Here is a 12,698-nt window from a genome sequence, read left to right on the forward strand (position 1 = left end):
AAACCCAAAACGGAAAAAAATGTTATCACTGTACATTTGAACTAAAGGAAAATATTATAGGGGTTAAAGATGACAGTTTTTTCCCCCATACAAACCCTAACTATCCATAAGGATGTCCATGTTCACTAACACTCCCTCTTAACTTACAAAGCTCCCTCTTCTTCTTCCTCTTCGCTCTCAGAGGCCCTGACTGAGTGAACCTAACCAATGAATCCACTGAATGAGCCCTCTTTATCTCTTCCATTGAATCTGAACTGTATTCCATATTGAGAAAAGAACCATAAACCAACGAAGGTGAAGCTCCACCCCAACTGCTCTCAGGGCCAAAATCTTGACCAAAAGAAGAATCCTTTTGACTGTTAGAATCTTCACAGCCAATCTCTTCCTTATTGCTACAAATAAGCTTCAATGCTTGTACTACTTCACCCATGAATGGCCTCTGTGATGGCTCGCTATGAACACACATTGAAGCTACTGCTGCTACTTTAGAGAGGTTTTCAAAGTCATAATTCTCTTTTAAGTAGGGATCGAGGAGTTGATCGAGGCCTTCTTTGGTTCCTAAAAGAGGACGAGCCCACACAACGAGGTTTTCTGGACCCTCGAGGTTTGACATCACGGGTTTTTGACCAGATAGAAGTTCTAGAAGCACGACTCCGTAGCTGTAGACATCGCTCTTGATGAGGAGGTGCCCTGTCATTGCATACTCAGGAGCGACATATCTGTGAAAAATCACAAAGAAGTAATCAGGATCAGCAATAATGAAGGCTCATGAATTTTGGAGTTTCTTTATCGATGAATCTAGAAAAATATCATTTGCACTTTTTAGAATGTGACATTATTTCAGAGGAATCTTCAGCATAACCTAGGCCAACGAGCATTTCACACGATCAACTTTTCGCAGTTTTGTGGATGTGGTATTTGTTGCATATCTTGTAAGCTTCATGCTCAGGCAGACATGAATGCTGCACTTGTTCCCAAAATTATTTTTATGACTGTTTAATTCATGACATATGCATATTGACAACGGTTACATTGTAGATTTTGGGAGTTTATATATTCATATCATAATCATTAACCTTTATTCTCGACAAAAGATTTATGGTCTAATCAGAGCATGCGTTGTCTGACATCCTCCCTCCCTAAGTTTCCTATTCAATATATTCCAGAGTACTAATAAAAAAATTTCACTGCATAGCATGGAGCCTTTTTGTGGATATGGTAGGATCAGATTCTAATACTGAAGCCAATGTATGTCCCTTTTAAATCTCTATAAAGAGAGTTATAATAAAGAGAGCTCAAGGATTGGATCTGCTCCCATCTTTGTCTCCTAAAAGGCTAAAACAATTGACAAAAAAACTTAATGAGGTTGCTGCAGATTTTACGCGACAAATGAGGTAAATCTTACGGTCTCCACTAATTTTCCCTTTGTCAAATACAATATCTACTCCGTATTCTAATTTGTTAGACAGATTTTGTGGTATATTTGACTTCTTTTTCTTTCAAAATTTGTTTTCTCCAGTCATATATAGTGAGCTTGACAACTGTATTTTTATCAGATATTACGTATAATAGCTACAAAAGGAAATAATTATGTTATGGTCAGAAGTAACTTACCCAAAAGTTCCCATAACCCTAGTAGAAACATGATTACTTCCTTCTGATGCTTCTCTTGCCAACCCAAAATCTGAAACCTTTGGGGTGTAATCTTCCTCCAACAACACATTACTGGCTTTAAAATCACGGTGTATGACACGGGGATTGGAATCCTCATGTAGGTATGCCAGGGCTCTTGCTGCACCAAGGGCAATCTTCATGCGTGCATCCCAATCTAGAGGTCCCTTTCCCTTATCAGCACCTGAATATATTACATATATGTACCATCTTAGTATTTTGGGTAGCGTACTTGAAGAATAAAGGGAAAATTGCCCATTTCGTGGGATCAGAATTGGAAACTGGTTAGTTCAATAGACACCAAGATATCTGAAGAAAACAGACATGAGAAAGATGTCACAAACAAAGGACAACAACCATATTTACAACAATAGATTCAGACAAAGCAAAGTCCAAACATATTTAATAATGGATATATTATGTAAATAACAGAATAACGTAGATAACTGGTCACTGAATTGTCATTTGTTTGATCATCAGTGAGAAGTGAGAACTCATGATTATCAAAGTTCTCCACATAACAGGGATGCCACCTAGAATCATACATAAACCTATGAAATAATTTGTGAACACTCAATTCAATCAGAGATAGTCAACTTCCTGAATAACATGACAATAAAATGAGTAACATCTGCCTTACATATAGAACTACCAAACTTAAAGGAAGAAGAAAATAATTATGTGAGAGGTAATCCTTTAAGTCAACAAGCAATACAGAAATGTGCTGAATTATGTAAATAAATTATAAGAGAACTATCTGAAAAGGGAAAAGTGTATAGAGGTACATACCATGAAGATGGGACTCAACACTCCCATTGCGAACAAGCTCATAAACCAGGCAACGCTTGCGTCCCTCAATGCATATACCAATCAACTTTACAAGATTACGGTGATGCAGTCGGCTAAGCATTTCAACTTCTGAAATAAACTCACCTTCACGATCTCTGTCCTGGTTTACCCTTTTAAGCAACTTGACAGCAACATCACTTCCATCTTCCATTATCCCATGGTAGACACAGCCAGAGCCACCTTCGCCTAGCTTTCGTTTGATGTCGAACTCATCTGTGGCCTTCTCAAGCTCGGACAGTGAGAAAGTCCTCAGTGATTGTGGACAAGTAGCCATGGTGGAAAGAAAGGATGCAGATCTTGAGCTTGCTAAACTACTGGGTAGTAGAGATCTGATTCCTGCATCACATGACTTACGATATCACTTTGTAATACTGATATGCTTGTAAAAATATCTAAGGTGTAGATGATGAAATGTAAGTTAATAGGCTGCAGAGAGGTGTGGTACTTCCTAAATTAGCCAATTCAGCAAACAAATATGGTAATATATAAGAAGTTAGAGAAGTAAAAAAGATGAAATTAGTGCTGAAAGTGATTATCCAGAAACTGACTGAAGCTCCAAAGTTTAACCTTGATCATATGCTTTATTACATAAATAACATGTCCAGAATGCATATTCACACATATTAAGGTAAGCAAAACTAACTCCAACTGATATCTTTTCAGACTCATGTGTCTTCCATTTTCGAGAACTATAGATGTATCAGCCTGGTCAGTACTAGAGAATGTTGACTGTGAAAGACATGTATTGCTCAAAGGAGTTTTTGCTTTTAGACCCATTTGTTTACTCCCATTTATCTTTAAACCCAAGTACTATTATTTCTATCTTTAAGCCCAATTCACATTTTGTATTTATCTTTAAACTCAATCTCCAAAATATAAAAACAAGTGGTGAAAATATAGTATTTTGAAGATTGGGTTTAAAGATAAATACAAAAGGTGAATTGGGCTTAAAGATACAAATAATAGTACTTGGGTTTAAAGATAAATGTGAGTAAACAAATGGGTCTAAAAGCAAAAACCCCTTGCTCAAAATGGGTCATTCTTTTTTAGTCATTTTCTATACTTAGTTACGTCTATAATAGTTTTTTCATAACATATATTTTCTTCATAAGATACAATACTACAATACAAATATATATTATAAAGAGTGCAAATGGATTGGGTTGGGTTATTTGTCTGGTAGGGTTACATTTCCCAACCAATACGGACTTGACTCAGGATGTCAAACGATACCTGACCAGGACATAAACATGTTACCGTATCCAATCTGAGTATTCCACAAAGCATAATTTATGTGAGGCAGTGTTTTCAAAGGCGCGTGCCTCATTGCGCCTCATGCGCCTTACGATGTGGGGCAGTGTCGAAGCGCCCCACATCTGATGCAGCAGCGCCTTTTGCGCCTCGCGTACATCCTTACTTTGTGTAGGGTGCATATAGTACATATCCTCATATAGTTTTATTTGTTAACATTTCAATTGAGTCTTTATACTTGATATTTCATATCCCAAAAAGCAAAATAAATCCATTAGGCCTTTTTAATAGCCTTCAATTGAGGACAATTACTAATCCTTTGCTTGGATATTAATCTTGATTTAACATTTGATTTAAAAATTTATGAATTTTGCTACTATGTTGAGTGTTAGCATTAGAAATTAAGGCATTATATTGTAATTTTGTAGTAATATATTATTTATCATGATATTTTTCATGTAAATTCTAAAAACATGTTCTTTCGCGCTTGATTACCTATATTGAAAAATTATGTGCGGTGTGCGCCTCGCATCACTCGGGCGTGCGCATCGCGTTGCGCCTTACGCATGTGCGCATAAAGATGCTTTGCGCCCCGCATTGCGCATTAACAACACTGATGTGAGGTATAAAATGTCATTTGATTTCGAAGCAATTGAAAATCTGATGCATCCTGAAAAACTAAAACTAAATTGCTTAATGAATCAGCAGTTCATTATTCTCAGTTCTGAGTGCCGCCCTATTTACATTTCCATATAGAATCCTTTTTGTTACTTAGCAGATACATTTATTAGCGTGAGATTAGCACTACATACATGGTTGAAAAGTACCAATTATCAAATCATATTTAGTCAACTCATCTAAGATTAGACGAGCATGACTTCAAATGGTGCACACACACAAAAAAAAAAAAAGAAAAAAACTGTGCAGTAATTAGCTTACCTGGTCTTCTAGCAATAGATGAGCTAGCGGGGCCAAGGGTAGTAGCTGGTTTTCCAAGTTTGACCGCTTTCAAGACAAAAATAACAAATCCAAGGCATAGAAGCAAAAGGATTAATGAGGAAAGTGCAACTACAGCAATGATTCTATTATTCATCTTCTGAGTCTTGTCAGTGGGTACATTTGCTGTAAAAGGATATTGGTAGCTTCCAGGTTCACTAGGCCCAGATGCTGATCGCCCAAATGAGGATGGTGGAGGTGAAGGAAGTCCTGTCAAAGATATATGCATAGAATAAAACAACAGAACCAATAGTTGATGACAGGCTACATAAAGCAAAATTATCATAGTACCTGGGTAATGAACATTAATCACTTCATACTCGTGAAATAATGATTTGTTCACCGGCACTTTCTTCTGCCAAAACCTCTCATAAATCAATAAGGCAGTCATCTTATCAAACCTCTCTCCTAGCGGAACTAAATACAAGGTTACTTCTGCCTTTCCTTGATCACGAGGACTGGTCAGGACACTTATGATCTTCACTTGACTTTGCTTCAGAAATGTCCCAGCTGCAACCTCAACTTCTAGCTCTTGAACAAGCTGAAGCAATACATATGAAATTACTCCTACATCAATAACAACTTTCATAGGGAACACACATCCACAAGGTGAACCAATCGGAGTTTGTGTGAGGGGGCCAGAACAGGCCATTTCACCACAACCTGCGGAACATTAATTAGAAAAGTTTGTGTATAATGTGCATCATGATCCCAGAAAAATCATACAAGATATTCAGATAATGTGAACAATCTAGGAAATCAATTAAACAAATACCTTTATCTTGCGGTGGGGTGAATGAGATGGGGGAAACTGCAGGAGGTTCTCCTGGGTTAAGCTTAGTTGAAGGAGGGTTCACAAACCGTCCTGCAAAAAAGTTAATTAATAAATGTTTAAAGGGAAATCTTGCATTGTATGTATATCTAATACCATGATATCTAGGTGAAGCCGAAGGGGATGGTGTCGGTGCCCACCGTCTCATCATCCGAATTTTAGGTGGATTGGATGGACCCAGTGCTGGAGTTGTTGCAGCTGCGTTAAGCAAGTGCTCAAGCTTAGAAACTGATTTCAAGCGATAATGACAAACTGTTTATGCACTCATCTACAACAATGTGAAACTCATGTTTGCAGGTGGCATCACCGCCAGTTAAGACAAGAGAATAAAATTGAGCTCAAATTGAGATTTAAGCATAGTTTATGGAAATACGTCAAGCATTTATTGTCTATGGAAATGCAATAACCACCATCTTAGTGTGGTGCATGACATTGAGGCATTTATCCTTTTAAAGCAAGAATTACGAGCAATTTCTACATTTAAAACATATCAACTAGTATCTAGATGCTCCAATGTTACATTAAATGTTGGGCGCTTCTAGGCGTCGGACTTGGCGCCCAGCGCTTAGTCGCCTAGACGGGCGCCTAAGCGGTTTCTGGGAAATTATAAGTTCATCTCAACTCAAATTACAATATGTATTAAATTCATATAAATTTTTAAAAAAAGATAACAATTTTAGTTCCATAATAAATCATGCATACTTAGATACTAAATAGTCAAAATAATAATTAACAATGCTAGAGCCTAAGATGTTTTCTTTTTTATTTTTAATTACAATAATTGATAGTGAATGTCAATGTTACAGAAAACTTAGATGCCGGACTGGTGTCTAGGCGGATTTTTTTTTTCATTTAAATAGTGGTCGATGAGGTTTTGTTGAAGGTCGGAGGAGGTAGTGGAGGTGTTCATATTTGGAGGTTAATGGAGTTTGGAGGACGTGTAGGCTACAACACATAAAATCACAACCAAGACCTACAAGATGCAATCCACGTAAGCAGGTAATGCTCCCCTAATCCCTCGTAAAATCTAGATGGGCAGTCTAAATACCGCCTAGGCGCTAGGCGCTAGTTAGGCGGCCTAGGTACCGCCTAGGCCTAGGCGAACGCCTAAGCGGACTAGGCGGAGTTTTTTTAAAATAGTGAGATGCTCTATGAAGTACAAACACAAAAGATAAACCCCTTGATTTGACCGGATTTGATAGAAGGAGAAGTAAGATTGAAGTGGATGGGTAGCAACCTCTCCTAGCTGAAAAGTCTTAACATGTTCTTCTCAACTTGTACTTCTTAACTTACTATTTTGATACATTTCTGTTTACTAACTCGATACATATACATATATAGAGGTATATGTATGTAATTATGCATATATGTGTATATATGTATATATAAGGGGATATTGGGTATCATTGGTACCTCTTGTAATAAAATGAGCTACCAAAAGTTAGGTGTGATGACATCCATCAGCTGCTATGTGACTAGTAGGGTAGCCTTCGCCATTAGTTCATCTCTAGATACTTCATATTTTATATGTATGCATTTATGCATGTAAAATGAGCTGCCACCTCATACTTAATTTTACATATGTGTGCATGTATGTATACACACAAATGTATGTAAGAGATCATCCATGAGAGGCCCTTTATGGAGTTCTCATTAATGTTCTCACCATGGAGTCTTCGCTTACACAATTTTCATGTATGGGAGATTGTCAGATACAGAGTAGTTCTCAAAATAAGCATTGTGAGAGTTCCCAAATGAGTCATGTTTGGACAATTCATACGGTTCACCTCGCTCTACACATCCAAAATAGTCTAAGAATGAAAGATCAAGAAGACTGTATAATTTTTCAGTTACATGTCAAATGATCTCTTTATTAAAAGGCAAAAAACAGGAAGTTTTAAAACTTTGATTTCTTTTCTAGTGTTAACTTGAATATGTTGAACAAGATGAATACTACGGATCGTCCATGAGACCATGAGATGTGATCCATTATGGGAACAAGTCATTTTTTTTCTATAGTTACATCGTATCAGAGTAGAAGTATAGAACATAGAATTCAGGAATGTGGGATGTTATTGCGAACCACGACCCAGGTTCAATTGTTCGGGATTAGCAATGGAACATGACCCAATTCACCAACTCAGCCGAACCGATTTAGAATTTTCACCAGTTAAAATCTTGAGCAATAGTATCTCTTTTTCAAAAGAATAAGCAACAAAAAACGTGAGAAATTAAACAAATAAACTATGAACACCTTAATTGCAAGGTGATTCTCAAGGTTTTTTTACCATTATTGAAATCAAGTATCAATGAGCCGGGTTCCATGCAACCATGGTATAGTGCCACGACTCATGCTGCTTGCAAGGTGTTAAGTAGTAATATTAATGACATAACTTGAGTACAATATACTAGCCCCATACTAATACAGTGACAATTACTCTGTCGTATCAGTTGCTAACATTCCTTACTTTCATGGGAGAAGCAAACAGATAAGACTTTGTTCATGAGGCAGTCAAAGCAAGAACTCCTTACATGTGTTCATAAAATTGATTGCAATTCTTTTGAGTTCTAAAGATTTTCCTAAATTTCTTTATTAACCAAGTTGGGCATGATTGACATACATATACACTCAATCTAGAGGGGGACTACAACAGTGGCTAATATGTTTGGAAACTTAGAGAAGTTTGTTTCAGCCCCACATATTGGAGATATGTAACAGTATTATATTTTCTATGCTATAAATAGAAAATAAATAGAACAAAAGAATGTCAAAAAAAGCTCTAAAAATGCACGGGCTCTTGTCTACATGCATTTTATAATATAATAAAGAACATTGTTGTCGGGAACGCAGACCACAAACCAGGTTCAGCTGTCCATGGATCAATGGTAGAATGCGACCTAGTTTGCCACTCCAGCGACCCGATTTAGAATTCAAACAATTAAATTTTGAAAAAATAATTATTTTTAGAAAAATAGAAAATGAAAAGCATGAGAAATTAAACAAATAAACTATACTACTTTAATTGCAACATGATTCTCAAGGTTCTTTTGCCATTGCTGCTATCAACAAACATATTTCTTGAAGTTGTCTCCTAGACCTAGTTTGGCACATGGGAATCGAGTCAAGTGTGAATAAAATGAAGGAACGGAATGGAAAATGCTGGAATAGAATGATGATTTTGATTCTGACGTTTGAATGTGATTAGAGGATGAAGCGTGAATGACAAAGATTGGTGTGGGTAATTAACAAGCAATCGGCATCATGTAGAAGTTATTTTATTGGTTACGACTCATTTTGTCAAATGAGCTACCACCACCCTGGGTGGTCCCCTCACCACCTATCCATCTCTTGGTAGCTAATTTAGCAAAATGAGTTGTCGTATCGTACTCAATTTTCTATGGTTTGTTTGGGTGTATGCACGTACGGAAAGGTGCAGGTCTCACCATTCCTATCTCTTGGTAGCTCATTTTGCCAAATTTGGTGCCAGCTAATATCAACTCTAACATATACATACACCCACCCACACACAGAGACATGTATTTATTCCTGCATAGTTTAGCATGGTCCATTTATGCATCACATAATGATTTATGTGTTGTGTTGCGTGACCAACTGCATAATGGACTATGTTTTTATAACAATGTTTAGTAAAGAGAAAAAGAATGGGGTGAGAAGCATTAGCTGATACATATATCAAAAGAATTTAAAAATGGAGTCGACTTTATGAACTTTCCTCTTTTCTTTTTGGCAACCAACAAAAATGAACAGCAACATTCGCGATTTTGTAATTTAACTAATTCCTATCACTGACTCCTGCATGATTATTTTAGAACAATTAACTCCAAGACATCAACGATCTTCACAACATTCAAGTGCGTCGTACTGTTGCTTTTGCAAGAATTTGTTTGGTACCAAATCTCATCCCTGCGGGCTAGGTATATAGCTCACAGTTAACTTTGGCCACAGGCACACAGTGGAAACCATGAAACTCCAATTCAGATATCAAACAAGCATTACATCTGTTAGATTTCCTGCTTATCATCTCAAATTTCAAAAATAAGGTAATAAAGTTGTATGCAGCACAATAGAAACATTAATCCATGATCTTTCTTTAATCTTTCCTGTCAAAATATCGAGTAAAGATCTTTGTTTTCCTTTCCAATCTATAAATCAGATATTCATGAAAGTACAGCACTGTACTTATCCAGATACATCATAGACATCAGGCACATACATGAATTCATCCAAGAAAAGTAAACTAATTATAGTAGTGCATAACTTTGTGTGGCACTACGACAGCAGAAGGTAGCATAAGGGAAGAGAGACGAGCAAGCGCCATTTTCAGAAATCACGCAGGAAATAAGAACCATGGTCTAATCAATTTGCTGACAAGTGAGCTGGTTCAGCTTACCATTGATCTCCATCGTTCACTTTTTTTGTTTTTTTTTTTTTGTTTTTTGTTTTTTGTTGGGGAAGGGGATAGAAGACAGCATTAGGTTCAGAGAAAGGTAGAGTTTGAGAATAAGAGAGAGGGCGTTTGTGATTTTTTTTAAATTAAAGAAAATATTCCTGATTGGGAAATACAATGAAACTCTACATAACTGGGATAAATCACCTTGCGAGTCTTTCTTCCTTCCAATTTACACTAAGGGCCATTCACTACTCATGGAAATTCTTTTCTGCGCTATGGTTGATGGGACTTCTAGCACCATACTTAACATATTTCTATCTTGGTACTATATTGAAAACCTAAACAAATTGTGCATGATTTTATTAGATATAGTATTGTCTACTAGTATCTTTGATGAAAACAACACTAATCAACAGTGAACTATGCATGCATGAGCAAGCCACAAATACACTACCTTTCCACTTGATAAAGCGTATGACTTCCAGAATCTCATTGCAGATACAGTATCACAAGCCCCAATTCAAAATTCAAAAAAAAAAAAAAAAAAAAAAAAAAAAAAAGCAAAAAAAAAACCCCCCCTCCATTATCCTAAACCCTACAGTCTCAATCGAAACAGCAATATCTCACATTCAAAGCAGCAATTTTGAATAGTTTCCATCTGATACTCCAGAACACCCAGATTTAGGTAACTCAACCAATTTCCATATTCTTCACATACCGCTTCTCCACAAATTAAGTACATTCCACAAAAATAGCATCGAAGCCCAAAAATTTCCTCAAATAGTAACAACAAAATTTCAGTATAATTAAGCTCGAGAATTTTACCCAAGCAGCAAGAATCCAAGGCGAGGAAACACAGCGAGATCAACAAACGAGCAAGCGCCATCTTCACAAATCACGAAGGAATCAAGAATCGCAGTCCGATCACTGGCCGGTGAGCCGATCCAGCTCACCATTGGCCTCCATCCTCGATCAAAGCGCCCGCATTTTCCCTAAAAACCCTAGCTTTTTTTTTTTTTTTTTTTGAGAGAGGAGGAAGAGAGCAGCAGATCTTGAGAAAGATTGAGCTTTGTTGAGAAAGGGTTTTTTTTTTTTTTTTTTTTGAGAGAGGAGGAAGAGAGCAGCAGATCTTGAGAAAGATTGAGCTTTGTTGAGAAAGGGAGAGAGAGGGGTTTGGGGGTTTTTGAAGAGAACAAAAAAGGAAAGTTGAAGAGAGATGAGTTGGGTTCATATCGATGCATTAATTACCTTTTTTTTTGGCTTGTAATAATCTCAAGACTTTTTTTTTTCTTTTTTTGGCTCCCTCTCCCTCTCTCTCTCTCTCTCTAATTATGGGGTTTAAGCATTGGAAAGAGAGGGAAGCAAGAGCTTAACTGTAAGTCTGATAGCACGTGGAACCTCTGTGAGGTTTTCGGCTCGGAACCCGTTTTCCTTGGAAAACAATATCCTTGTCCGAGAAAATCAAGGGAATCCGTGGAGCAAATATTCATTATATATTATCTTATCTTTACTACTTTATTGTACGAGTCAAAAAAAAGTAAATACTATAGAAACTTATATTTTCTCATTAAATTTTTCTAAAAAAAATAACTACCGTTTGTTTATTGCGCAGGATGCAGAAAATATTTATTGGGGGCAGAAGAGAAGTATCCTTTTAACCAAAATTAAAAATATAATATTATACAACTATAGTACCTGATGTAAATGCAACTTGGTATACTTTATCAGCTTCGTTGTATCATATTTTACTTGTAATGCATACATGAACAAAAAAAAGAGTGTTTTCAAACTTATGATTTACTTAAATGGCCTACATTCAAGTGAGCTTATAATTGTATATTGATTATGTAAATAAGGGTTAGGGTGCAAATATTTTAAAACCAATGGGGCAAATTGTAAAATGAGAAAGATCCAAAGGAAATTTCCATTTTGTTAACTCCTAAAATAAATCCCTAACCGTTTAATGAGTTTTTTCATTAAAAATGATTTCATATCTATTTCATATCCAGTGATTTGCATAAAAATATAGCAAAAAATATACTGATATCTGATTAAGTTTGTTGTTGGCATAGGATTTAAGATTGTTTTGTTTTGTAAGCACTTGACAAACAAATCGAGATAAAAAAAAATAGTTGGATACTATTTGATACTTTATTGAGTAACTGCACATATAAAGCTCAATGTGAACACTAACATTTAACGTATAAGCAGGAGTTCAATGAAATGTTTTAAACAAATAATCATATAATTCCATAAAACAATATATTTCATTTCTGGAAAGTTCTCCCCCACTCATCTTTCCTTAATACATCAATTTACCAATCTTGCTACTCTCTTATGCCTTTCCTAAAATATACAATTTCCATAATAAATATCCAAAAGTCCAAATCAGAATTGATCCAGCACATCAAGTCCTTTTGGATTTCAGACAAGTTACTATACCCGACCCGAATGAAACCCGTTAAGGTCTCGAGCTCCCAAGATATTTACTCGCGCCTATTTTTCGTTCCAAACCCTAAAAAAAAATCCCAAATCCATCGACGATCCCGTTGCGGAGTTCGCCTCTGAGATTTATTGCCGTTGTTTGATGGTTGTCGAGATCGATACTAGAGCGTCTCTAGGGTTTCTCAAGTAAGTGTTTGATCTTCTCTTCTTCTCGAATTGCGTAGTGATCGATCATGTGGATA

General features: G+C 36.4%; 2 protein-coding genes across 3 annotated transcripts in view; one reads left to right on the forward strand and one right to left on the reverse strand.

The window, feature by feature from the left end:
• Nucleotides 13-11,088, reverse strand: LOC109848587 (receptor-like serine/threonine-protein kinase ALE2). 2 transcript variants are annotated; one of them, XM_020418160.1, is made up of 8 exons: nucleotides 10,837-11,088; nucleotides 5,696-5,797; nucleotides 5,543-5,632; nucleotides 5,059-5,430; nucleotides 4,711-4,977; nucleotides 2,461-2,856; nucleotides 1,615-1,855; nucleotides 13-719 (listed from the first exon to the last, which is right to left on the reverse strand). In XM_020418160.1, the coding sequence occupies exons 1-8, from the start codon at nucleotides 10,895-10,897 to the stop codon at nucleotides 101-103; spliced, it is 2,148 nt and encodes a 715-aa protein (XP_020273749.1). In that variant the 5' UTR covers nucleotides 10,898-11,088; the 3' UTR covers nucleotides 13-100. The 2 variants fall into 2 exon arrangements, with proteins under 2 accessions (XP_020273749.1, XP_020273750.1); XM_020418161.1 differs by lacking the exon at nucleotides 10,837-11,088 and having other exon boundaries at nucleotides 5,740-5,797.
• LOC109850098 (RNA polymerase II C-terminal domain phosphatase-like 4) overlaps nucleotides 12,503-12,698 on the forward strand; it is a 3,018-nt gene continuing 2,822 nt past the window's right edge. Inside the window, exon 1 of the mRNA XM_020420019.1 lies at nucleotides 12,503-12,642. The gene's annotated coding sequence lies outside the window, so the exon portion shown is untranslated. The remainder of the gene's footprint in view (nucleotides 12,643-12,698) is intronic.

This window comes from Asparagus officinalis, chromosome 7 (genome assembly GCF_001876935.1).
Source record: "Asparagus officinalis chromosome 7, Aspof.V1, whole genome shotgun sequence".
NCBI classification, from domain to species: domain Eukaryota; kingdom Viridiplantae; phylum Streptophyta; class Magnoliopsida; order Asparagales; family Asparagaceae; genus Asparagus; species Asparagus officinalis.